The sequence below is a fragment of the Schistosoma haematobium genome, chromosome 3 (assembly GCF_000699445.3).
Source record: "Schistosoma haematobium chromosome 3, whole genome shotgun sequence".
NCBI classification, from domain to species: Eukaryota; Metazoa; Platyhelminthes; class Trematoda; order Strigeidida; family Schistosomatidae; genus Schistosoma; species Schistosoma haematobium.
The window spans coordinates 41,235,224-41,263,138 of record NC_067198.1 but is presented as its reverse complement, the minus strand read 5'-3'; the positions used below and the strand labels follow the sequence as shown (position 1 = coordinate 41,263,138).

At 38.3% G+C, this 27,915-nt stretch overlaps 1 protein-coding gene across 2 annotated transcripts in view; it reads right to left on the bottom strand.

The window, feature by feature from the left end:
* Positions 1-27,560, bottom strand: part of EFTUD1_1 (Elongation factor-like GTPase 1) — a 32,542-nt gene extending 4,982 nt beyond the window's left edge. The window contains exons 1-10 of one of the 2 annotated variants that reach the window (XM_051213881.1): positions 27,464-27,557; positions 20,680-20,990; positions 20,422-20,643; positions 18,747-19,091; positions 16,545-16,884; positions 13,996-14,119; positions 8,370-8,610; positions 6,722-7,312; positions 4,773-5,384; positions 56-892 (exon numbers count right to left, since the gene is read on the bottom strand). In XM_051213881.1, coding sequence (XP_051069896.1) covers positions 56-892; positions 4,773-5,384; positions 6,722-7,312; positions 8,370-8,610; positions 13,996-14,119; positions 16,545-16,884; positions 18,747-19,091; positions 20,422-20,469 — 3,138 coding nt within the window. In that variant the 5' untranslated portion in view covers positions 20,470-20,643; positions 20,680-20,990; positions 27,464-27,557. Of the gene's footprint in view, positions 1-55; positions 893-4,772; positions 5,385-6,721; positions 8,611-13,995; positions 14,120-16,544; positions 16,885-18,746; positions 19,092-20,421; positions 20,644-20,679; positions 20,991-27,463 lie in introns of both variants that reach the window. The other variant, XM_051213880.1, reaches the window with a different exon arrangement.
* Positions 27,561-27,915: the final 355 nt, after the last annotated feature.

Genomic DNA, 27,915 nt, shown 5'->3' with positions numbered 1-27,915 from the left:
TATATATATATATATATATATAGAGAGAGAGAGAGAGAGAGAGAGAGAGAGTTACCTGTAAAACAGCCACGTTGGAATTCTCGACATCAGACAATTGATCAGATTGACTATCTTCATTTTTTGAAGAATCAGAACACCAATTCTCATCATCATTATCACTATCTTGGTCAAGCTCTTCTGAACTACTGTGATAAAAACGCTCAATTTCATCATCACCATCATCATCTAACCATGAGATGGATGTTAATCGTTTTGATTTACGTTTAGATTTATTATTTAATAATTGATTATCCGGTTTATTATCAGTTGAATAGGTAGTGGCAGTAGTAGATGATGGCATTGAATTTTCCAATGGTAACGATGCTGTTAATTCATAGTTAATATTTGATTCATACGATTTATTTTCTTGAGAAATAGCATTATTACTATTAATAGTAGTAGTAGTATTGTCACTACTATAATTTGGTAATTTTAATGTATCCAAACTTTCTGCAACAATTTCTTCTAATACAAATACAATACCATACATTGGTTCAGCACAAAGTGGTCCTTTTAAAGTGGCCTGTTGAAAACCTCGTAGCAATGCTTTACCATAACTAATAATTGGTAAATTGATATTCGATTTTTTATTTACATTTTTTAAATGTATAGTAGAATTATTCAATGATGAATTAAGTTTTTTACCCCAAACAGTACATAATGGAAAATAATCGGTATTTAAATGACTAATTAATATATTTGGTCCAGTTTGATTTGGTCCAAAAGCTAACAACGATGTTGTTATTTGATTCCAATTGATAGAACATGCGGTAGTACATTTTGATGTTAATTGAGAACAGATATTTGATAGCTGTTGCTCAAATTCAGATAAAAGTTTAGTGTAATTTAATGCCTAAAAAGAGAAAAAAGTTATTTTTTTTCTCACAAGATCAGACTCATATACAACGTAGAACCTGATATATATAGTGCATCAGTTCAAACTGTCATATTAGAGAAATACAGCGAGATAAAATTACTAAAGTAAATAACACAGTAGCAGATGTAGTGAGAGGATCAGTCGTAGTAGTATTAGAGGAAAAGAGTAGGTATGAATAAAGTATAACAACAATTTGGAACCCAGAGTCTAATAGAAGACAAAGGGTAAATGCGCCTTCGCCGTTGCAAACGATGTTATGCCATGTCACTCAAAGTATCTAAACAGTGGTTAAGATGGTCCTGTGAACCTAAACTAGGTTGTCAACACCTATTTAAATGTCCCGAAATGCCCTGGTACAGTCGAGAGTGGGGAGAGTCAGCTCTCCCTTTACAAATGCTCCCACATAACCAAGCCTATACAGCCATTGTAAGGGTAGTCCTACTCACTGCCTTCTCGGGGTGGAAATATTGTTTATGAAATTGAGAGGACCAAAAGTGAATGCCCTGTGCTTCAAACAGGTTGGTGGATATGGAGAATACGTCTAGGGGAGTTGGATAACCCTAATTCCAAACCAATGGTGCACATAGGTTCCAGGATCTTGAGAGAAAAATTTCGTATGCACCCATTGTTGGTCACCATGTACCATGGGACTACATCTCCTAACGTTGCTCCACTGTCTTGTGGATTAGACCTCTAGGTCAAAGGCTTGGGAAGTGGCCCTCCTAAGAAAATCACCTTTTTCGGTTTGGGCGCTCGGACAGCAATCCAGTTCTCACACAGATCGAATGATTTGTGTGGCGCATACATATGTCGTGACTTCTTGTACCAATGTTTATGTATTTAAATAAATTCGATAATCAGTATCTTCATGGAGTGATACCATTTCTCGGTTTGGCTCACTCATATTTATAGGTTCCCAGATTATCAAAAACATATAGGCGATGAGCATGACTTGATGAATAATTTATTTGCATATAATATCTGACCGACACGTGTGACCTTCGGATAGTATGTGATCTGTTCGATTTTATTCGATGTGTGGAATTACGTCCCACCCTGAACTGATCGCCATAAGAAGTCTACCAGGCCCAGATATGTTCGATCAAAAAAATAATAAGCTCTGTACAGTGCTGTACAACGCTAACCAAAATTACAGATCTACTTTGTGAATTATTTTTTTGAATATATAAACGTTGGTGCAGGGAGACACCAAAATATGCAAAGGTCACATAACAAAAATGAGATTGTGAAAAGGTGAGCACAATAATAATAATAATAATAAAAGCACAAAAATGAGCAGGAATTATGTATGAGAGTGAAATATTAAGAAAATAATGATAAAGGGAGAAGTAGTTCAGTTAAGAAGAATACGACCTGAGAGATATCTTTCTGTTAAAGAAGTTAGACTTGGATAGATATGAATTAATTTCAATTACATGAAAAATTTAAATATGATAAAAACAGGCTAAAATAGAAGTGAAAAATCAGAAATAGAACTCTGCTTAATCACTGAAAGGAGCAAAGAGAATGAGAGAGGAAGGAAGTAAATTAAGCAGTAATTAACTAATATTTCAATATGTACTAATACAAGGACACTGGGAAACGGATTTACAAAAACTTCAGCCAAATTATCAAGCACAACGCTTGTTTCATTCTTTTACCGTTTAGTATACATTGGACATTAATGAGCTTCAACTCAACTCTTCACGAATCAGAACGGGATAAAATATATGTATTCCATTAAATCCAAACAAAAAAGATACGGTAATAGAACTTTAGGGACGTGTCAATCTGAGTCAAGAACGCAATTTTTAGGTATTTGCTCAAAATTTAACTAACCTGCATCAGAGTACATTACCTACACTTGAGTCTTTATACATTTAATTTGGTTAAATCCCATCAGTTGACTTATTTGATCAATCGTGTCACTTGGTCAATAACAATTTATTTATATTATTATTGTTATTATCATGTTTCTGTAGTTGTGTATACTTGATCACGGGTTACAGAAAATACATATTTTTCTTATTAGCTTCAGTGTTAGTTGTTTAAATCGCACGATGACTTATTCACTTGCTCATATATATATGTGCCTATTGAATCCTATTCATTCATTCGTTCCCATTTACAATTTCGAGGGTATTCGCTTCGTGTGTTTGTGGCTTTGTGATCTATACTGTACATACTCGAACTGATGTACGTACGTACGAAGTTCTATGTTGTTACTGACTGACTATACTGTGCAGTAATAAACTGTAGTCAACGATTTGTATTGTCTTCTGAAATTTATACATCGTTGGGAGTTATCTGATAACGATTATCAGGACAAGTGATGTACGAAACAAAGGAAATATATCTTTTCTATATAGTACGACAAACAGTAAAATTACCTTTGTATACTGCTCAAAATGCAGAAGATTATTTTTTTACTAGCATAGAGTGCAAATGAGTGCAGAACGTATCAAATACTTAATTCTCTCTGTCTAGATTGCATATAACAGGCAAATAAATCTGATCGTTAAACCCTTAATACCAAAGGCACTTTAACCTTAACCTGGTAACACTCCATTTGATGGATGAACTAATCACATAGCGTCTCTTGTACTTTTAAGTGAAGTTCATTCATACATGCGGCTACAGAGCAATTTGATATTACGTCAGTTCGTGATTAAAACCCCAATTCAAACGTTATCTTAAGTATTTAACCCAAACTAAGGACAACGTGGGGACTCTTCAAAATCCATTTAGTTACATGTAAGAGGTTAAAAAGGTGGGTAATCTGCATCCATAAGGACTAGTTTATGTTGTGGTTGTTTCGATTTACAGACAGAGTAACCTGTAAAAGATTAGTAGATTTATTAAGTAAAATCAGTTCACACTTTGTAATGTTACCATTTTCATTCTCATAAACTATCTATTTATAAAAGACATTTTCTAATTGGTTAGTAGACTAGCTGGAAATATGTCGCGGTTATTTGAAGCTGCTCCTTGATACATACTTTTACCGTAAATACATAGGAATGTACACAAAAATGTTTTAGTATCCTTATGATTCGTTCACAACTACCTAACTGATTGAAAATAAATTTATCAGTATATTCGAATTTGAATTGAAAAAAAAGTATGAATGACTTAAAAATCTCTTCTATATACAAAAATTATTGATGTTCATATTCAATCAGTCAGCTACAACGTAGAACCAGCCACATATATGCATCGTTCCAAGTTGCCATACCTCACTAACACAACAAGATGGACACCGGATTCATAAAAGTAGTTAATTCAGAGGTGGTAATATATAAAAGAAAGACTCCATATAAGGATAATACAGAAACAAAGAATTAGTTCGTAGAAAGAAAGATATGAAGTGATTTTAATCTCATAGTTTAAAGGAAGACAGAGAGTGTATGCACCAACACCATTGTGATCGATTCTGAGCCATGTCACCCAGAGTGTCCAATAATTGGTTACGATAGTCACGTGGACCCCAACCAAGTAGTCTGCATCTCCTAACATGGCTCAGACTAGAAGTTAGTGTCTTCAAGCACTGATGCCACGTTTTGGTTTGGCCACCCCTAACTTTCTTCCAACCATCTCTAACACCGGTTAGCATTGCACGTCGTGGTAATCGGTGTTCAGGCATACGTAACACGTGACCCAACCATCTCAGTCGATGAAGATTCACAACCTCATCAATGGATTTACCATCATTCCCTAATACTCTGCGTCTAACCTCACTATTACTTTACCCGGTGATCCCAGCAGACGCCAGCTGATGTTCATAATGACTAAAGCACTATAAATTTGTTCATACAGGAAAAAAAGAAGAGATATATGAACTTTTTTTCCAACTTACTTTACTTTTAAAAGCTCGAATTAATTGAGAAACTTTTGAAGATCCATAATGTTCAATCCAGTTTAATAATTCACATGGCATTGGATGAGCAGTAACTCGTATTAATATTCTTGTTCCAGGTTTACTATGAGGTAATTGAAATATACTAATAGGAAAATTATTAATATCTAAATTATGATGAAAATTATGTAATTTTTGTGTACCACAACTTATCGATTTTAAATTATCCCCAGTATTAGTATTAGTAGTAGTAGTTGGCTTTAATTCATCATCTCCTGTAGTACCTAATGATGATAATGATGATGATGGTAATTGTAAATGAAGACTTTTTAATTGATCATAATTCATATTCAATGTTAAATTAAACTTTTGTAATAAACTTTCAAATTGAATATAAGCTTTCTCATAAGATGCATTAGACAGGCTAATTAATGATAAAGAATTAGATGTATTACATGCATCAATAATTGTTTCACGAAATGGTACAACAAATGGAGATATTTGTAATTCAACTTCAGGTGCAAAATATTTTATTAAATCTTCTATACATTTTTGTAAATGAATTTCACCAGCAGCACGTATAATATATTCACCATTGGCTGTAATTGTTACCTGGATAAAAGAGAAAATAATATTTTAAATTAAGATAATTGTATATTCAGACCATCTAGTTGAAGTTTATGTGATTATCGTAACTAATAGTTGGAGACATTAGGAGACAGTCAGTCAGCTACAACGTAGAACCAGGCATACGCATATGCATCGGTTCAAGTTGCCATACCTCATTAACACAAGATTGCAATAAGGATATAGTACAGGAAGAAAGAATTAGTTCGTAGAAAGAAAGATATGAAGTGATTTTAATCTCATAGTTTAAAGGAAGACAGGGAGTGTATACTCTTACGCCATTGTGAACGAATCTGAGCCATGTCACCAAGAATCTCCAACCATTGCTTACAATAGTCACGCGGACCCCAACCAAGTAGTCTGCATCTACCAACACGGCTCAGACTAGAAGTTAGTGTCTTCAAGCACTGATGCCACGTTTTGGTTTGGCCACCCCTAACTTTCTTCCAACCATCTCCAACACCGGTTAGCATTGCACGTCGTGGTAATCGGTGTTCAGGCATTCGTAACACGTGGCCCAACCATCTCATTAGGAGAAATAGCTCAAAATCAGTCAAAATGGTGTAGATATATTTATTCTTTATCTTCTCTTAAATGTTCAAGTTCAAAACTATTCTATACCTTCATTCCTAAAGCTTAGTTTTTCTTGCCCCGTTCTTAACTGTATGACAGGAGAAACTAAGTCCTATATAGAGAAATTTGACATTTGTGTTGAGAATGTTGTTCAGAAGAACAATGAAAGCTTCACAATCAAACCATCCAGCTCATAGAACGGAAATCTACTGAATAGAGTATATTGTACTAATAAGGCCATTACTAGTACACGCAATATGTATGTACGTAACTCGTATGTAACACGTGCAGGATTTACTTATTTAGTCTTGAAGTATATTACTTTTGGTGGCTCTCCCGGTTAATGTAAGAAGAGTACTAAATAAATACTTAATTTTACAACATTACATCACCTCTCCACGTCAAATGACATTGTGAAACATGTTGGGAAGGAACTTAAAATAAAACAGAAGTCGAAAGACCTTTGGTTACTGCAACTAATAACGGTAATCTCACATTTATCTCAGCTCTACATTTTGGTCAGTAGTAATTACCACCTTAAAATATCCAGCTTATGTGAACTGGAACATTTATTCCTTGATTTATAGTCTCACTACAAACCTTAGCTAAATATCGTCAAAATCAATAACGAATTTTTTTAGTGTCATAAAATACATCTTGACTAAGTCAGAGATGAAACATATAACTTATATTTTTACAGCTATTGATAAATTCACTATTAGCAAATAGTAACATTAAAATAAACTTACCTCAGCACAGGGATCAGCACGATCTAAAAGTCGAAGACCACGTTCCAATCTATAAACATCTTCAGGATTTGTAGCAGATGCAGGTTCAACAGCAACTGAAATTACTGGTGCCCCATGCCAAACTGCTAATCCGGCTAACGGGAGAACAGGAGCCAGTTCAGTTTCACTGCTATCTGTTTTATTAAATGAAGACACTAGAGATAGTCGGCTGACCAAGAGACCCGATTTCGGTAGACAAGCTATTAAATCTGGTCCAGTAAGACCGACTATGTTTCCAGATGGTACAGGTTCGAGAAGTTTAACGAAATCCGACTGACCTCCTAATAGCTGAAGGATATGAACAACGCAAGCTACGTAAACATGACGTAAATATTTAGGACCAGTCAATCTATACTCGCCTGAACCTCCAACAGATCCTGAACGACTAACAGGTAAAGAACCAGAATTTATTGGACTAAATGTGCAAAAATTATCAATTGAACCGGTTTCATTTGCAGTTAATGAAATTTCAGCATCTTCATCATCGTTTCGCAAACGAACAGGACCAATTGGGAGACTTTCAGGATCTGTATCCAAGAGATATGAAGGAACCTGACAGCAAAATAAGCAAACTTAAAAAAATGGAAGTTACTCTATGTAACATGATATGCATACTGGTATTTTAAAATTTAAACAGTTGTTCTTGGCTAGTTCAGTGAACCTGAAACAACAGGAACCAAAATTTGAATAATATATGAAAATGTTTAGATAAATTAAAAAACTTTAGCCTATTGAAATGCAATATTTAGACATTCATGAAGAAGGAAGGTACTTCAAGATAAATTTAAGATACAAAGGTTGTTGTTAGAACGTATCAGTGATATTTTGTTCTAACCAGCCAGTAGCGTTAGTTATCACTTATTTGATGAGTAAAGACTGTAGAAACTAGCCAGTTAACAAAGCGACAACATAGAATCCAATATATCAAAACTGAAAACTATTCATCACTTTATTGTTTACAGTTCAGTGACTGAATGCCATTCATAAACCAGTCTCACAGTGAAGTAATCGCTCCTCGACTAGCTCGACAATAATGTTTGTGGTTGTAAATACTCTAAATGATTTGGATTGTAGCCCCTGATGGAACGTGAACTTCACTAATGTGCCAGACACACTTAACTGATTAAATTTCAGAATATCAAACTAGTTATATATTAGAATGTTCTATGCAGCTTTATAATGGTAAGTCTTCTAGCTGAACGCTAGAATCCGTTTCTCAAACACTCCTAATAACCCATGCAAAATCTACAGGGTAACTTGAACATATGAGAAAAGGTGAGAAGTGTGGAAAGGACGTTTTACTCCAAAGTTAGCTTATGTAAAGAAATTCAAGGGTATTTATAGTATTTCAGATGGCTTCGGGCTTCTGGAAGTCTCCGGAACCATACAAGATATAGTAGCAGGATAAGTAATTATCCACTCAGAAATATAACACGTGACTCTTCACTTTCTACATGTTTCTGAGGCGCTTCTATCAAACGCTGATTGGATAAAAAAATTTCCAGCGTTTTCTGGGCCCCTCTGAAATTTTCCGAGGAATACTTTGGATCGTTCTAACAAATAAAAGCACTTACAAATATTGAATCTATGACTGTAAATTATTACGTACTTTTCTACCATTAAATTTTGGTCCAAGAACAAACAATTTCTGACCAGGATAAACAGAACCACTAAATACTCGAGCTAAAGCAATAAAATCAGTATCTGTGAATGGGTTACACAGTAACAAAGGAGATCGTAGATTAATTTGTTTGGGGATAGAAGATTGTATTCCACTTGGATGATTATTTACATCGGTATTCGCTGTATCACATGATGGTGAGATCTGATCAGAATCTGTACTCTCTTGTCTAAAAAGAATAAATACAGAATTCAAAATGACTTTTTAAAGGTTACAAATATTTCAAACAATTAAATACGACAGTAGCATAGAGTTAGGCGAATAAGGTCAAACAATGAACAAAGACTAGTTCTCTTGAAAACTGCATAGATCTGTCATGCATATAAATAATGAACATGTTAGACATCTATAACAGGTACAAATACGACCACTTAACTTTGAGCCACACTCTAATTGAGGGGCAATGATACTACCCGATTGATCAAAGCAAAATGGATGGGGCGGATTCCGAACCTGAGACCTAGTGACTGAGGTTCAAACATCTTAATCACTCTGAAACACCGCTTTGTCATCAGGATCAAGAAATTACGTAGAAAATTATATAAGATTGAAAACCACCGTGAGGTGAAAGTTCTTAACTGGATGATCATTTTTGTCTTCAACAATACACAGAAACACGTTGGTTTCAAAAAATTTATAAGGAATTAGAGCACATTCATAATATGTTGATTGGATTGGGATATCCACAGGGTTTCCTGAAGAAACACTTGCGTGTAACAAGCAAGAAAATAGTGACACTAACGACTAATAAGAAACCTCTTTTCTTGAAGCTGCGATTCAATGTCTGCTTCCAATTCTCGGTGTAGTGTGCTCTTTGGCATTCCTCTTTTCCGTTTCCCTTAAGGAATCTGTTAGGTTTGAAGCTTCACGAGTTCACTTAATCTGCGAACGAGAACAAGACTCAGTGACCAAAGACCAGTAATCTAGCTATTGATGCGTTCCAGCCCCGCTATCTAGAAGGAGAAGTCCAAGCTTGGTATGGAAAATATATTCTGCAAAACAGTCAGAAAACGAGAGAGCCCACAAACACAATTTAAAACGTATATATACAAGCATACTTACTTACTTACTTACGCCTGTTACTCCTCGTGAAGGAGCATAGGCCACTCACCAGCATTCTCCACCCAACCCTGTCCTGGGCAATCCTTTCTAGCTCCGTTCAGTTGTAATTCATCGTTTTCATATCTGCTTCTATAATCCGACGCAATGTGTTCTTTGGCCTTCCTCTTTTTCGCTTCCCTTCAGGGTTCCAAGTTGGGGCTTGCCTCGTGATGCAGTTTGACGATTTGCGTAATGTATGTCCTATCCATTTCCATCGTCTTTTCCTAATTTCCTCTTCAGCTGGAAGTTGGTTTGTTCTCTCCCACAGAGGGCTATTGCTGATGGTATCCGGCCAGTGGATGTTGAGTATCTTGCGTAGGTAGCTATTTATAAATACTTGTACTTTCTTGATTGTGGTTGTAGCAGTTCTCCAAGTTTCAGCTCCATACAGTAGAACTGCCTTGACGTTCGTATTGAAGATTCTCACTTTGATATTGGTTGAAAGTTGTTTTGAGTTCCATATGTTCTTCAATTGTAGGAATGCTACCCTTGCTTTGCCGATCCTTGCCTTTACGTCTTCATCTGAACCTCCTTGTTCATCGATGATGCTTCCTAGGTATGTGAAGGACTCTACATCTTCCAGAGTTTCGCCATCAAGAGTGATTGGATTGCTGTTCTCCGCCTTGAATTTGAGGACCTTGGTTTTCCCTTTGTGTATGCTGAGGCCTACTGATGCAGAGACTGCTGCTACACTGGCTGTCTTCATCTGCATCTGTTCGTGTGTACGTGATAGAAGGGCTAGGTCATCTGCGAAGTCCAGATCGTCTAATTGGTTCTGAGCTGTCCATTGTATTCCGTGTTTTCCTTCAGATGTCGAGGTCTTCATAATCCAGTCGACCACCAGAAGAAAGAGGAAGGGAGAGAGTAAACAGCCTTGTCTGACTCCGGTCCTTACTTGGAATGCATCTGTCAGCTCTTCTCCATGCACTACTTTGCACTGTAGTCCGTCGTATGAGTTCCGGATAATGTTGACAATCTTCTCAGGAACTCCGTAGTGTCGAAGAAGTTTCCATAATGTCCTCCTATCTAGACTGTCGAATGCCTTTTCATAATCAATGAAGTTGATGTATAGTGATGAGTTCCACTCAACTGATTGTTCGACGATGATCCGTAGTGTTGCAATTTGGTCCGTGCACAACCGATCCTTACGGAATCCAGCTTGTTGATCTCGAAGTTGGGCGTCTACTGCATCCTTCATCCGGTTCAGCAACAATCTGTTGAAGACTTTCCCTGGTATTGACAGTAGTGTTATGCCTCTGTAGTTTTCACATTTGCTCAGATCTCCTTTCTTTGGAATCTTGACGAGGTATCCTTCTTTCCAGTCCATCGGCACTTGTTCCTCCTCCCAAATCTTTTTGAATAGAAGGTATAGCATGCTTGTGGTTGCTTCGATGTCTGATTTCAGTGCTTCAGCTGGTATGTTGTCGGGTCCTGCTGCTTTCCCGTCCTTGATTTGTCTGACGGCCATTCTAATTTCTTCCGTCGTTGGTGGGTTGACATCTATAGGAAGATCTATGTGTGCTGCTTCGATGTCCGGTGGATTCATTGGAGTCGGCCTATTCAGGAGTTCCTCGAAGTATTCTACCCATCTGTTCCGCTGTTGTTGAATTTCGGTGATTGGCTTGCCTTCTTTGTCTTTGACCGGCCTCTCTGGTTTACTGTATTTCCCTGCTAGTTTCTTCGTTGTATCGTGAAGCTGTTTCATATTTCCTTCTCTAGCAGCTTTTTCTGCCGTCGTTGCTAGTTCTTCCACGTATTTCTTCTTGTCGGCTCTAATGCTCCTCTTCACTTGTTTGTTTGCTTCTATGTATTCAGCTTTTGCTTGGACTTTCTCTGCTCGTGTTCGGCTATTGTTTATTACTGCCTTCTTGTTCTTCCTTTCTTTGACCCCGTTCAGTGTTTCTATAGAGATCCATTCCTTATGATGGTGTTTCTTTAAGCCCAGAACAACCTCTTGACACGTTGAAGTTAATGCTCCCTTGATGCCTTTCCAGTTGTCCTCCATACTAGTTTCTTCTTCTTTCAGTAGATCCTGTAAGGCTTGAAACCTGTTGTTGAGTTATCTTGAATTCACTGAGTTTGTCAGCATCTCGAAGAAAGGCTGTATTGAACCTTTGTAGTGCTGTTTGTCCACTTGTCCAGTTCTTTTTCAGCTTCAGTTTTAAATTGGCTACAACTAGGTGGTGATCTGAAGCTACGTCAGCACCTCTCCTGGTTCTCACATCTTCCATTGTCCTTCGGAACTTTTTATTGATGCAAATATGATCTATCTGGTTCTCTGCAGTGTGGTCCGGTGAGATCCATGTAGCCTTGTGTATACGCTTGTGTGGAAATATTGTGCCTCCTATGACCAATTTGTTGAATGCACATAGATTTGCAAATCTTTCTCCATTTTCGTTTCTTTCTCCCAGTCCATGTCGTCCCATAATATCTTCATATCCAGTGTTGTCTATTCCGACTTTGGCATTTAGATCTCCCATCAGAATAGTTAGGTCCTTTCTTCGGCATTTCTCAATGATTGACTGCAGCCGCTCGTAGAACTGATCTTTGATGTCGTCGTTGCTATCATTGGTGGGTGCATAACATTGGATAATATTCATCGTGATCCCCTCCTTCTTTGTTTTGAATGATGCTTTGATGATTCTGGATCCGTGAGACTCCCATCCTACAAGTGCATTTCGTGCTACTTTGGACAGCATAAGAGCGACTCCCTGAGTGTGTGGAGCATTGTCCTCCTCGTGACCGGAGTATAGCAGCATCTCTCCTGTAGCTAGCCTTTTCTGTCCAGCTTGGGTCCAGTGGGTTTCGCTTATTCCCAGTACTGCTAAGTTGTATCTCCTCATTTCCATTGCTATTTGACTGGTCTTCCCGGTTTCCCACATTGTTCGAACGTTCCATGTACCTATAAAAATTTTTGCTCTGGTTGTTAGAAGGGGCATCGGCCTCGTGGCTTCCGAAGGAACTCGGCTTTCACCATGAAGCGTCATAATTCTTCTAAATGAAGACCTTCTAACTCCCAGGGCAGAGTTAAAATGGTTTGGATTATTTTTTCTGTTAAGCGTTTTTTTAGCGAGTTAGTTTTCTACGGGATGGGGACGCTAACCCCATGCCCAACCCTCCTCCTTTACCCGGGCTTGGGACCGGCAGTAACCCTATTAGAGCTACAAGCATATATAATCGATATTGTCATGGGAAATTTTTAAGCATTAATCAATGAGTTCATCAATTGACTGCTATTTAATCTTTTAATCGATAAGTTAATCGATATGATAAAATTACAAATATGAGTTTTTGGGATAAATCGTCCTCGACAGAATCCAAGTTAGCGCTCTTTTCGTAACGCAGTTTGATGATTTCCTTAATGTGTGTCCTATCTACTTCCAACGTCTTTTCATAATTTCCTCTTTAGCTGGAAGTTGGTATGTCCTCTCCCACAGTAGGTTGTTGCTGATGATATCCGACCAAGGACATTGAGTATCTTGCGTAGACAACTTTTTATAAATAATTGTACATGTTTGATGACGGTTGTAGTAGTTCTTCACGTCTCAACTTGGTACAGTAGGACTGTCTTGACGTTCTCAATGAAGATTCTGATTTTGATATTGGTGGAAGTCATAATAATCCAGCTGAAGAAAGAGAAAGGTGGAGAGTAAGCAGTCTCTTCTGACTCCGGTCCCCACATGGAATGCATCTGGTAGCTATCCTTCATACACTATTTTGCAGTGTAGTCCGTCGTATGGATTCTGGATGACGTTGACGATCTTCTCAGAGACGCCATAGTGTCGAACAAGGTACCATAAGGTTCTCCTATCCACACTGTAAAATGCATTCTCACAGTTAAGGAAATCGATGTATGGTGACGAGTCCCATTCAATTTACTGCTCGATGGTCATACGTAGTGTCACGATTCGATTTGTGTACGACCGATCCTTACGGAATCCGGACTGTTGATCTCGAAGTAGCGACCCGTAGAAAACAACCTTGCTAAGAAAACGCTAATCAGCCTGAGTAGTACAAATGAAGAAAAAATACTTATCTTTTAGGTGTCAAATAAGATACATCTAACGGACAATAAAATGGAAAAGATAATAAATATATTTGGTACAAAGTGAATAGACAGTCAACAAATGCAAAATGTTGAGATTTAATTAAGCTAAGATTGAGAACATTTTCATTTAAATAGCTGGCTTAACAGAATACTTTTTTTGTAGAGTGGATAGATGCGGCTGAGTAGTGAAAGCGTTCAACATTTAGTTACTAAGTTGCACGTTCAAACACCGCTCTACTGACTTCAGCTTGAGCAAGTGGGTAGCATTACTAACTGTCAGAATCATAGCGTGGCTCAAAGTCAGGTACACGAAACTGTACCTGGTAGGTAAGATAATAATAATATAAATTAAAACTACGTAAATTGATTTTTACGAAGGTATGAAAAATTACACAAATAAATTACTTGGTATTTTTAGAAGCAGGATTACTAGTAACATTTGAAGTGAGACGTAATTTATCAGTCCAAAATACTTTAGCTACAAAAATAATAGTTGGAGCCAATGATGATGAATCACAAGATTGAAGAGCTGAAACACAAAGAAGAAGTAGAATGAAGAACATTAACCACTCAAATAAAAAGACTCCATGATTAATTTGTTAACTGAACAATATAAATTGTAGTGATACAAGAAACAGTATTGACAGTATCAACTAAGAAACTGTGAAATTATCAATTGTACGATAGTTAGTGAGTTAATGTACAGTGTAAATAGATTAGAATCAGACTAATTTTCAATAAATGATTCGTATAAAAATGTCTTACCTCAAAGTCGATGATTCATGATGTTTGCTTAGTAGATGCATCTACTGATTGTTCTGTTTAAAATTATATTAAGCATATGAGTTGAAGACAAACACATCCTTTTAATATTACAACAAATAGATTTAGGGATTTTTAACAAAATAACGGTTCATGCTGAAATGACTCTAAAGTAATGTTAACTATATACGTCAGTTGAATCATCATCAAAATACAGATAAAATTTACCGTGAATATACAGGATAATTACAGGTTCCTAAGCAGTTAATAAAGTCGACATGTTCATAAGTTAAGAAGATTAGGAAGGTAGAATGGTCTAGTGATACCTTGAGACGTTTATAAACAAACACGTCACGAAAACCAGAGTAGTTGATGGGCGGATAATTAATACAAGGTCTCTGATTATATCCTTACAACTACGAGGTGACTCACCATTAAAATCAATAATCCAAGGGTTACACAGAACAATTTAGAGGACGTTCAAAGCATAAAAGGAACAACTAGTGCTATCTAGGTGTTCGATGGTGACACTTAGATTAAAAAATGAATTACCTTAAGCAATCAATTCCTACTGTATTTATTAATTAACCTGGTTCTATTGAGCAAATTATATCGACTAATTTTTTTTGCGAATTGCGTTCCTACATTCGTGAACACTTTCCAATATAACTAGGCAACAGTGTAGCTTAGACCATGGACAAATCGACTTTAGACCATTTAATGTGAAATGGCCATAAAATTATGATGAGTTCACCTTAAGCTTATTGAATAGTGATCATAGCTTTCAGTTCGACAGTTGACGGCTTCGCCCCTTCACAGTGCACAGAGATTAGACTGTGTTGTCGTTTTACTATTTGATAATATTATAGATCTGCGGCTTAAACTAGTTGATTGGCTGTAAGCATTTGTAACCACAGAGAACTGATTTTCATTAAGTCTGTTAGAAATGCTTCTTTAATATAATGAGGCCTGCCAAATCGGTTGTACAGAATATCCATGATACCAATATACCAACCATTTTCTGGTAATAAAATGTAATGTTCTGTTTTACCCTTGTCAATTCGTTCACACTAATGTAATGTTGGGTTTCATCATCGATCTTATCTTCAACTTTCGTCTTAGAACTCTTCATAATGGTTCAAAACTTGACAGGAGTCCTCTCAAACTTATGGATTTTTTTATTTTGGGCAACCTAATAACTACGACCTCATTGGGTCAACCTCTGTACTAAAGTCGAACCTATTAGCATATAGGTTGTCTACTGAAGTACATATAAATAATTACATTGGCACTTAACCGATTATATTATCTTCCTTTTTAACCTAATTCATACTGTTTCATACACTAACCAAGTATTTGGTCAATTAATTGATGTGACTTGTAATTACATCATTATTTCTATTGTTCTGTGTTACTTGTAGTTATTTTGATGATTAGTGATACAATTTCAATCGAGTGGACATTACATTCCAATCAGTTCAAGCTGTACAATCATATACTAAGCAAAACAAGTATCGAAGTTAAGAGATTTGATCAGGAAGATAGTGAATAGTTTGACGCTATTCAGTCAATACATAACTCTATTTGGTATATTTTTAACATTTACATTTTATAATATGAAGTAAATTCATCATTCCATTTTGTAGTTTGATGTGTTTTAGTGATTTTATTGCTAGAATTTTAAGTTTCATTCTTTAAAAAATTTTCCGCTTTAAATCATGATACTGTACTCTAATAATAAGTTCATATTAACAATAATATTTAGTCAGTCAGTCAGCTAGAACGTAGGACCAGGCACATATATGCATCGGTCCAAGTTACCATACCACATTAGCACAGTAAGATGAACACCGGATTCATAAAAGTAGTTAAGTCAATGTTGGTAATATATAAAAGAAAGACTCCATATAAGGATATAGTGCAAGAAGAAAGAATTAGTTTGTAGAAAGAAAGATATCAAGCGATTTTAATCTCATAGTTTAAAGGAAGACAGAGAGTCTATACACCTACGCCATTGTGATCGATTCTGAGCCATGTCACCAAGAGTCTCCAACCATTGGTTACGATAGTAAACTTGGGAAAGTTAGTTGAATAAGTAATCTGTGAATCAATGAAATATGTGTGATTAAATCAACACTTCATACAACAGAAATTTAATGAAATACGTAACCATAACACACATCATTACTTACCTAAGCTAGCCCCAGATGTTGAATATATTGAATTAATTGGTACACGTGAAGTTTGATCGATTGTTATGACAGAATCTTTCTTGGTAAGTGTTGAATCACATAAAACTGTATCTCCATACAACATATGTACAGCTCGGTCAGCAGACACTGCTGAAGATGGACTGGGACAGATATCCGTTATGGCATGCATAAGTGTATGACCTAACGACAACCAAACACTCAGGAAAGCACGTAACACTCCACGACTATCAACATTACGAATAACACGTTGGTCTAAATTTACACCAACCTTTTGAGCCATTGCAAACACTTTATCACGTTTATCTTCAAAGAATAGCGTCTTGAACAGTAAACGAAACAGTAAAATAATTAGCCACTTGTTGTGAGCAGGAGAAACTTATTAAAGGCTTTTAAATATTATAGCTCTACACTAAAATATGGATTTTGAAACTGTGGTATTACTACTAACTGATGATTCCTTTGTATTTGATTGAGCGCTTATTACGAATTCCAAATATAACACACCCAGTTCCATCTGCCTTAAATTGCGCTATTTCGGGAAATCTTAGTAAATCAATCTGAGTACTTCTAATTATCATAATGGCGTCGCGATCGAGCAGTTGGACATATATTCAAATTCTGAAGCTTTCGAGGATTACAAGAAAGGTTTGAAATCTGGAGTATGACCAGGAAAGATGTGAAAGATAATAAAATTAAGGCTCGTTTCCTTAAATTTATCGGAAAGAATGTCTACAACTTACTAAAATATTTGGCATTTCCAGATAAACCAATTTCACTTCCTTACGAAACTCTCAAAGAACCACTAATAAATCATGCAAGATGTACAAATTTTGAATGTCGTGAAATAGAATTCATGAGTCAATTAAAGCTAGAATACCATGAAAAACCTGGAAGCACTAGACGACCGTTTCGTCCTAGTATGGGACTCCTCAGCGGTGCGCATCCACGAAATTGCTTAAAAAAATCCTTCCCAGTCTGCTGTTACAAACTACTGAGGAACTGATTTCCCACTATCTACGAAAGGTCCGCTAAAATGGTTTATAAATCTATGGCTTGAATCCAGTCCAGTTACAACAACCAAATACGTTACAAAGACCCAGGTGACTCCGTTGGTAACTCTAGTACTAATGAGTACATTTTACATCACAAAACATTCAACATATAATCAACTAGAAAGGGGAATAGACACATTTCTACTGCAATATAGAAGTGATAAACATTCTGTGACGAAAAAGAAACTCCATCACAGTTATTAAAAGGAAGGATTCTACGTTCGAATATGAGGTATTTAGAGACTGCATAAGTTATATAGTATCGTGGAAATGATATTCGACCAGTTACGTAGAGTGAAGTGTTGCAGAATCTATGGTGCGAATTCTAGATATCAATGATTGAAGAACACGCGACCGACATTTTGGTCAGACACAATTCCAGGAACCAGATTATGCACACACTATACCCAATACACAGCCAGACAGACACACGATGAACCTAAGGAGAAGGCGTACAACAGGTTACTAAAATATGGATTCTCATTTAAGCTATTGCGGTTGTGGTATTTGTACTAACTGATGATTCCTTTGTATTTGATTGAGTGCTTATTACGAATTCCAAATGTGACACGCCCAGCTGAGCTCATCTACTTCTATCTGCCTTAAATTGCGCTATTTCGGGAATTCTTACTTCGATGGAAGACTTGGACAGCCACCGTTACATCAAACTGAAGTCTAGCATCAACTAGATGTCTAAGTGTGAAGTTTCTTTACATCCTAGTCTATCCTTTGTCTAAGCACGAAAAAAATATATTAAGACATGCATACACCAGAAACTGAAATATAGCTCTAGCGTAAAAATTACTATAGTTACCTTCATGTTTAAACTAGAGAAGACTCAGCTACTTCAAACACATGAACTAATAAACAGCAATCCTGTGGTAAAATGCGGAACAATACTCCAAAGATAACCAGCTAGTTAATTTCTTATGTATAGCTTTTAAGACTTCCTACTAATCTATAAGGTGGGATATTTTTTATCGGTACCTGAAGCTGGTGTGGTTCTATCAGTAAAGCTTAGTTACAAGAGCTCAGTAAATCTTATAAGTAATGTTATACATTTTTAAGCAAACACAAATCATTATTTTCAAAAATACATCATACAGTTGAAATCAAACGAAATTTTTACTTGATATGCATTCCATAAAGGTTCTAAGACCAACTGAACGAAAATTGACTTTTTCTGTTTTTGCCTAGCATTAGGTTTAACAATCATTTTATTTAGTTCTGTAGGAGAGGAAGTTAGATAAAAATCACCCCATAGGGATTTTTGTAAAATTGAACAAGGAATAGATAGGCGTTCAGACCAGGTCTGGCAAAATTGGTCTACACGAAATCCCCAAGAATCGACAGAAGAGCAGAATACAACATTCCCTTTTTCGGGTGAGAAGTACAAGTTAGAATCGTCAGCTTTCCCAAGATTATTGCTCCAATCATACACGTAATTATCATGTTGTACATCACTTGAAAGGTTCTGGAAAATGTATAGTAGAGTTTTTATAAGTTCATAAAATTCACGGAATATAGTGGTGTTTGATGGAAACTATCATTAAAAATCAATAAAACAAAAGACTGGAAGTCAAAGAGTAGCAAACAACTGGCGTGTAGCATTCTGTAGATCCACTACAATATACACTTATAGTTCCCTAGATAATGAAACCTAAAGTTCCTAAACCAAACACATATAACTCACATTCTCAATTAACTAATGATGTTATTTGATGTATTTTGTTATGAACAGCATTTAGCTGATAGTAGAAACTACAAGTTATTGTTAGAACCTGAAAGAACTATCACTTAGACCAATTATCAACAAGTGTTGTAACTCTATCTCCGGTTAAGGAATAACCAATATGAATTACATTTGAAAGTGGATGGATGGATGCCGTGATCAGTGGAGCTAATCTGTGTTGTGTGAGGCAGTTACCCACCGAAGAAAATGGAATATAGTCGCCAAATGTCTCGGATTGATTGATGTGAGATATTAACACCGTTGAATGCCGGTTCAGTGATCTAGAGGTTGAGCGTCTGCGCATAAGACTGAATGTTCTTGGATTGATTCCCGCCTGGGACGTTTTGGACGCACACAGATGAAGAGTTCCATACTAGGAGGAGATAGCCGTTCAGTGCATCGATCTCATTTCAATCGTAGTCTAACTTAGATCGATTTGTGATTTCGGTGTAGCTTAGTTTAGTAGGACTAGTGATTTTCGGTTTTCAACGGTACCCCAAATGAGATTAATCAGTGGCAGATCTAACCTACATACTTAGTTTAAAATCGAATAATGAAGGCGCTTGAAAATGTCACGAAATGGAAAAAAACATCACGTGGGATACAAGCAATGATAATAATGATGAAGAGGCCAGTTCATTGTGAGAGTATTTCACCTTGAAATACATCTTACAGGAGCTGTAATAAGCTAATAGATTATAAATTAACACAACTATCTAATATTTCAAGTTAATGCTGGAAAAAGTTATTGTGAAGTATCATTTTATCACTTTATTCATTACATTTTACTGAATTCCCCAAGATGCTTACCCATTTCGAAATAATAACCGAAAATGGCTATTGTGATACAACGTGACCAACAAAGTGACAGTTCCATAGTTTCATTCCACGTATACAATATCCCACAAATAAACTTCTATGCGAAAGGAGTAAACAGTACCCAATGCGAAATAGACCCAACTAATGGACTACTTAATGAACACGGACAGGAACACTTACGGCATGCTTGTGTTAATCAATTTTCATCTGACAACCGATAATGAATACATGCACAAAACGGACAAGTACTTACAAGTTCGTCGATATTCGTCTGCCACATACCATCTCTTTGACGCGTCATATCTGCAGAAAACATTTCCGCAAGGACGGAGTTGACTTGTTCTATCACTCGACACATGGTTTCATAAGCCTGTGACGGAGTTAGTTTTATTTCTACAACCAATCGATCGATCTTATTTAAAGCCAATAACAGAGTTAGTCTTTCATCCCAAGCTTGACGGAGCACCGTACGTGTCTATGAGAGGAGTTATCTTACGATCAAACACTTTACCTGAGGACAAACTCCTTCGACAACATCGACAACGATAATTGCAGCATCACACAGTCGAACTGCTGTCGAGACTTCGGAAGAAAAGTCAACATGACCAGGAGAGTCCACTAAATTCACAAGATAATAATCTTCATCGTTTTTATCTACAGAGGAGACTTTCCGGTTGAAAATGAGACCAATTACACTAGATTTCATCGTTATGCCACGCTCTTGCTCCCCCTCAGTGTTATCCATATACCGCAATTTCCCTGATTGGCGCGAAGAAACAATACCATTGGTAGCCAACAAGGCGTCAGCCATTGTAGTTTTACCTGTCATTAAAAAACCAAAATAATAAACTCGATAAAAAGTTACTGATTTCTCAAACCAGAGGCGAAGGGGGGTTCGGATCTAGGACCTACCCTTCCATATAACTTGTGAATAATTTATTTATTTATTTGGACACATGAATATTGGTACAAGAGAGTGCCAATATATATGCGCCACACAAAACAATGAAAATTCGAGAGGAATACAAAGAAAGAAAAAAAAAAAGCTAAGGAGCGCAACAAAAAAAAGAGAGAACAATAACGAAGAGATTGGTGTAAGGTAATGTGCTAGTAATCAGGGAACGCAAAGGTACAATCGGAAGAAACCTTTCAGGTAAGGGAGACACAACCACCTTTTATGAAGAAAGTAAAAGAAGGTTACAGCAGGATCGCCATTGGCTTCTATTCTGAGCCATATCTGATAACGTCTCTAGCCACTGTGTAGCACCATCTCTCAGACCCCAACCAGGGAGTCGTGAAGGACCAACACAAGCCAGTTCTTTGCAGCTTCCTTTCATGCCACGACACCATGTCATGCACTGACCACCTCTCCGCTTCTTCCAACCAGTCCCAGAGTCGGCAAATAATGCACGACGTGGGACGACATTCGGAGAACATGTCCAAGCCACCGAAGTCGGTGTTTCAAGATGGTAACACCAATTGAATTATCATCTCTGTGCCCGAACACACGATGCCGAACCTCTGCATTACTGACATGGTGTTGCCACTGAATGTCAGCAATCCTTCGGAGACAGAGAGTCGTCTAACGTCCTCAACTCGGAGAGACCAGGTTTCACAAGCATAGAGGAAAACTGCTCTCACCGACGCGTTGTAGATCCGACCTTTTACAGCCAGACTAACATCACGAAGGCGCCAAAGATGGCCCAGATTGGCATAAGCCGCTCTGGCTTTCACTATACGTGCATTGATCTCATCACTCACACCCCCACCAGCACTTATGCAGCTACCCAGATACACGAACTTCTCGACTACGTCTATCTGCTCACCATCCAGGGTGAGTACAGGATTGGAATCCTGCCAGTCTTGTAGGAGTACTTTGCACTTCGAAGGTGCAAAGCACATACCATACCTACGGACACTGATTGCCAACTGGTTAAGTGCGGATTGCATGCCTTGGGCATTATCGCACAGTAAGACAATATCGTCCGCATACTCAAGGTCGAGAAGTCTTTCTCCAGGCAACAGATCCACACCACCATTACTTACATTCATCAGAGCTGTTTTCAGAATGTCATCGATGGCAAAATCGAAGAGGAATGGTGAGATTGGGCAACCCTGCCTAACCCCACTGCTCGAATGGAACAATGGAGAGAGGTGGTTGTATGCCCTCACTCTGCCTGAGGTGTTTTTATATAGGGCTTTTAGGATGTTAATAAACTTCTCAGGCACACCCTTCTTCAATAGACAATCCCAGAGAACAGTCCTGTCCAACGAATCGAAGGCAGCCCTGATGTCAAGAAACACTACGATTGTTGGCCTTTGATAAGTATGGCGATGTTCTAACATTTGGCGGAGGGTGAAGATATGATCAATACATCCTCGACCATAAAGAAAACCAGCCTGCTCCTCGCGAGTCAATCTTTCTCGGGTTTTGAACAACCTACGAAGTATGACGGAAGCCAATAGCTTGGACGCAATCGGAAGTAGACTTATCCCCCGATAGTTGTTACAGAGACGACGTGAACCCTTTTTAAAGATAGGGACAACTATCAACTCATTCCATAACGTTGGTACACTCTCTAGTTCCCAAACCTTTGTAAACAACGTCGTCAATTCCTTAGTCAAAAAGTCACCACCATCTTTAAAAAGAGCCGGAGGTAAGTCATCTGGGCCAGGTGATTTGTAACGCTTCAAGAGTTGGAGTTCCTTGCGGACTTCCTCCTCGTTTGGTGGATCAGTCGTCACCGGCCATGGAGGGCAGGGCAGTCTGACCGATGTTGCCGGAGCAGCAGGCCAGTTGAACTGCCCTTCGAAAAATTCTGCCCATCGTCCAAGACGTCGATGGATGTTAGTGATTGGCATCCCATCATCCTCGCAGATTGTTTCACTCACACCAGACTTCTTGCTGCCAGTGGCTCGGATGAGCTGGAAGAGCTTCCGGTAGTTACCAGATGCAGCTGCTGCTTCCAGCTCACTAGCACGTTTCGACCACCAGGCTTCTCGGTCCTTACGCGAGCTTTGCCCAATTTCCTTACGTAACATCCTTCGTTTATGGTCAAACTCACGGTCACCCGGAGTAGACCGACGGGCTTCAATGAGTTGCAAGGAACCAGAAGAAACCCAGTGCTTAAAAGCGGGACGTTTCGCAAACCCACAACTGACTGTTCCCGCCATTTTCATGGCGTCATGCAATTGCAACCAATGTTCATCTATACTTTTCGGTGGAGTGGTAGCTAGCCTAGAGGCTAGCCCGGTTCGATACTTACTTGCAACAGAAGTTGCAACCAGCTTGCTAATATCAATCCTTTGCTGGTGGTCACTTCGTTGTCCACTGAAAAGTAAGGCAAGATTGGCGCAGACCAAGGCATGGTCAGAGTCCAGATAGGTACTCCAAAAGGAGCGGCAGTCTTGTACACAACCACACCAGCGGTAGCTGATCGCGATGTGATCAATCTGAGTCCAGGCTTGGGATGCAGAGGGAGGACGCCAGGTGGCACATCGGCGATGACTGTGCCGAAAGTTAGTGCTAGCCAGAAACAGGTTGTGGTCTGTGCACAGTTGCAGTAGACGGTCCCCGTTATCTGACCTGCGACCAACAAGTCCCCATCGGCCACCTAAACGACTCTCTTCTGTGCCTAGACGCCCAACCTGAGCATTCAAGTCTCCGGCTAGTACTACAATATCTGTCGAACGCACTTTCTGGAGAAGAACAGATAACTGGTGGTAAAACTCATCCTTGATTGCATCCGGGCTGCAATCTGTCGGGGCATAGGCGGAGATGACGAAAAGACATCGTTTCTCACGCCGATTCCTTCTCACTTTGATGGAACTCTCTAATCTAACAGCACATAACCGACTGTTAATGGGGATCCAATCGACTAGTGCTGCCTCAGCTCTAGCGCTTAGTGCGACACCAACGCCAGCAAGACCAGACGAAGATGCCACAGGGTCCCCGGATAAGCGCACGTAAAACAAGCTTTTCGAAGCGACAGATGGAGATCGAATTTGTAGTACTTCGCCAGAGTCTTGAATACGGGTCTCGGATAGACAAAAAACATCAATATTAAGACTTTCCAAAGACATAGCCAGCCCTATCTGTTGACCAACCTGCATAAGTGTGCGAACGTTGAAGGCAGCCAGTTTGAATGGCGCACGTGGTTTCAGAAAAACTGCTTCACTACTCATATTCGATGGTAACATACAATTTTCAACCGGACAGTGACTCGAGAACGTTTAGATACAGTCGGATTTCCACCAAAGACGAGCCGCTGTATAAGTATAAAAGAGGGTGAATAATGTAGAAAATAATAATAATAATAATGACAATAATAGTAATAATAACAGTATTAATAATGACAATAATAGTAGTGATAATTATTTGAATCGATTGATTGTTTTTCGGAGCGAGAAAAGCAGTTGCCATAGACATAGAGTTCATCGTTTGTGTGTGGGCTGTGATACTGCCCGGGTGCCCAAACCGAAGCAGGTGGTTATCTTAGGGGGCCACACCCCGAGCCTTTGACCTAAAGGTCTAACCCACAAGGCAGTGGAGCATCGTAAGGAGATGCAATCCCATGGTAACCGGTGACCAGCGATTGGTTCATACGCCATTTGTTCCTGCAGGATACTGGGGCCCATGTGCACCATTGGTTTGTGATCCGGTTAAAGCGCCGGATATTCGCTTTTCGTCCTCTCATTTTCGTAAACAATACCCCCGCCACGAGAAGGCAATGAGTAGGACTTCCCTGGCAGAGGCTGTATACGCTACTATCCTACATTATCAGCAACACAAAATCATGGTAAAAATGTTGGGCATAGAGCGACGGACACTGGTACAGCTACGAAACTTAGAAGCTGTTTACACAGCTGAATGTAAATAAAAGGCCAATATCAAATGATTTTACCATTACGGTAATGAGAAAAGACGATTTTTTCAGTACCAATAAAAATCGCATGATGCGGCCGGGAACAGTCATGCTCTTATACACCTATACATTTGTGACTCCTAGATCAATACCGCCGACCGTATTTACGTGTCATGGACACTCACAAAAGTGTTAGAGAATAAAAGCGTCCGGTAGGGAATTACCAAGTCTCGTTTTTAAACGGGCAACCCGGTATCCTGACAGAAAATGTCAGTGAATCAGGGTTACAAACCAATGATACATGCAGTTTTAGTAATTTGATATATTGGGACTAAAGTCTGCAGATGTGCGCTTATGGAGAAATGAATAACTTAAAGCAATTAGTCCCTTTGATAAATTTCGATAGTGTAATAAGACGAAGATTATCAGTACTATTAGCGCAATACATTCCGAACAATCTGACCACGCATATACTTGTTAAGAACATTTATACATAAAAATAAAAGATCAACTAGACTAGAAATGGAGGGTAATAGGAGACAAGGATAATGAAGAAATAATGCGAAGACAATTTGAAACCTCATCACTCTAGATAATAACCTAATATTACTACGGTAGGTTTAAGGCGAGAACAAACTGCTTTTTAATACACAGAGGGGGTTTGAATTTTCGTATGGCTAAGGCTTCGATAAACCTTAGTATACGCCCTTTTACACTTTTGTGCAACATCACGACAGCCGATGCAATTAGATAACTATGATTATTTATATCACTACACAATACGTGGAGCTGTGTTACCCAAAGTAATGGACTATAAAGATTTAGGAGTCAATAATTAGCGACCTCAAAACTACGAGTAACTACAAGGCCACTGCTGCCAAAGGCTTTAGGGTATTATTGGCTATTCGAAGGTCTTTTCAGTAATTGGATGAAAAAATATTTAGAGTACTATGGCCGACTTTCGTGAGACCGCATTTGGAATATTGGATTAAAGCAGCGATTCCTTGTTTCAAGTATGAAGCAGATATGCTCGAATGAGTCCAACAACGAGGGACTAAAATGGTAAAAGGTCTCTCTGGCCTATCATATGAAGACAGACTGAGACAATTCAACTTATCTCTATTATCTTACCAAAGATTACAAGGTGATCTAGTATTGGCCTATCGTATACTGAACGATGACCTGTGTATTACTGCGTTGCCTTTTCCTTCCGTATAGAAATGATCACTTGAGAGGACATTCTAAGAAAGTTCAAAAACCGAGATCAAATCGTCTACGTCTGGAGTTTCGTTTCTTGCACCGAGTAATGAAATCGGTTTCAGTTTGGGAAGGACAGGAGGCTCGATGGCCTATGTTAGTCCTGGCAATGGTGGTCTCTCAGTTGATCCAACTTTCTTTTGAAAGAGTCGACGGATGGAATCTCAACCACGTGTTGAGGTAGTGAATTCCACTCGTTGATGATTCGGTGGGAAAGTCGATAGTCAGCTGACAAGTAATTTGTTCTGGGCTTTTTTTGGAGTGTCCTCGTAAATTCTCTGTTTTGGAAGACAAGAAAAATGAGGGCATATCAGGTGCAAATTTATCACTAAGCATTTTGAAGACTGTAATCAAGTCGTCTCTAGTTCTGCGATATGACAACGGGAAAAGGTTAAACTTGGCCAGTCGAGCTTCATACGGAAGCTTCACTATTCCGGGAATCAGCTTAGACGCCGTTCTCTGAACCTTTTCCAGAAGCTCACTGTCTTTTTTAAAGCAGGGGCTAGCCGCTTGTATGCGGTAATCAAGTTTAGGACGTACGAACACTGTATACAAAGTCAAAAACGTCTTGGCGTCGACATGACTAAAAGCCCTACGTATTGACCATAAGGCTGAAATTCTCTACCAGAACACATTATATCGAGACCTTCAGTTGATAAATTCAAAACGAGATTAGATCTCCACATTGTTACAAACTGCTAGGATTAATATACGTCGATAGACCTAACCTTATTACTGCAGACGTCATTTAGTTACATATGTCGCCTGTGGCGTTAAAATGTAGAGGTACTTAAACTAAAATTGCCAATAGAATTATTCAGTAATGAGAATAGATTTACCGACCTATACTTTTAAAATATCAACAGAAGGTGCTGATATTACGAGTTCTCGTAGAGAATTCCAGTTCACTAGTCGATGCAAGAAACGAAACTTTTGTGAAAGCGGTGCTGGCCCACTAGTACAACACAATATTGCTATAAACAACGGCGCAAAAACCTGAACTAACATTTACACATCAGCAGTGAAGATCAGATTGCATACAAACCGCATATCTTGCAGTAACTAAGGTTAAAACTAGCAACTTACGACCATGTCAAATACAAAACCTTTTACGATGGGGAAAACTTTGAACCACTATTATTATAACAAATACAGTATTCACAAAACAATTACCATGATCAACATGTGCAAGGATACAAACATTGCGTATACGACCAACGTGTTTGGTCAAGGACGAAAGCACCGTACGCCTAACGTTCATGATTGGCGGGGAAGAATAAATGTCCTTGTAATGAGCAACTCAATCAGTTAGCTAGAATTGCCGATAGAGTAAATCTCCCAATGAAATGTTTATAAGTTCTCAGCTTAACTAAATTCTTACTAAATGCATCTACCTTCTCAACTCACAACTTGAATTTCTTCCGATGCCCGAGAACGAACTGTAGACACAACTTCTATTCTTTGAGAGTTGTCAAATGCTGGAATTCGCTGCCGGCCGAGCTAGTCCAAGTGACTTCCCAGGAGTCCTTTAAGAGGCAACTTGATCTATTCTTGAGGATTAAGGATAGTATCATACTATGATTTACTAATTTCTTTTTCCTCTTTTATTGTTAACATACCTAGGT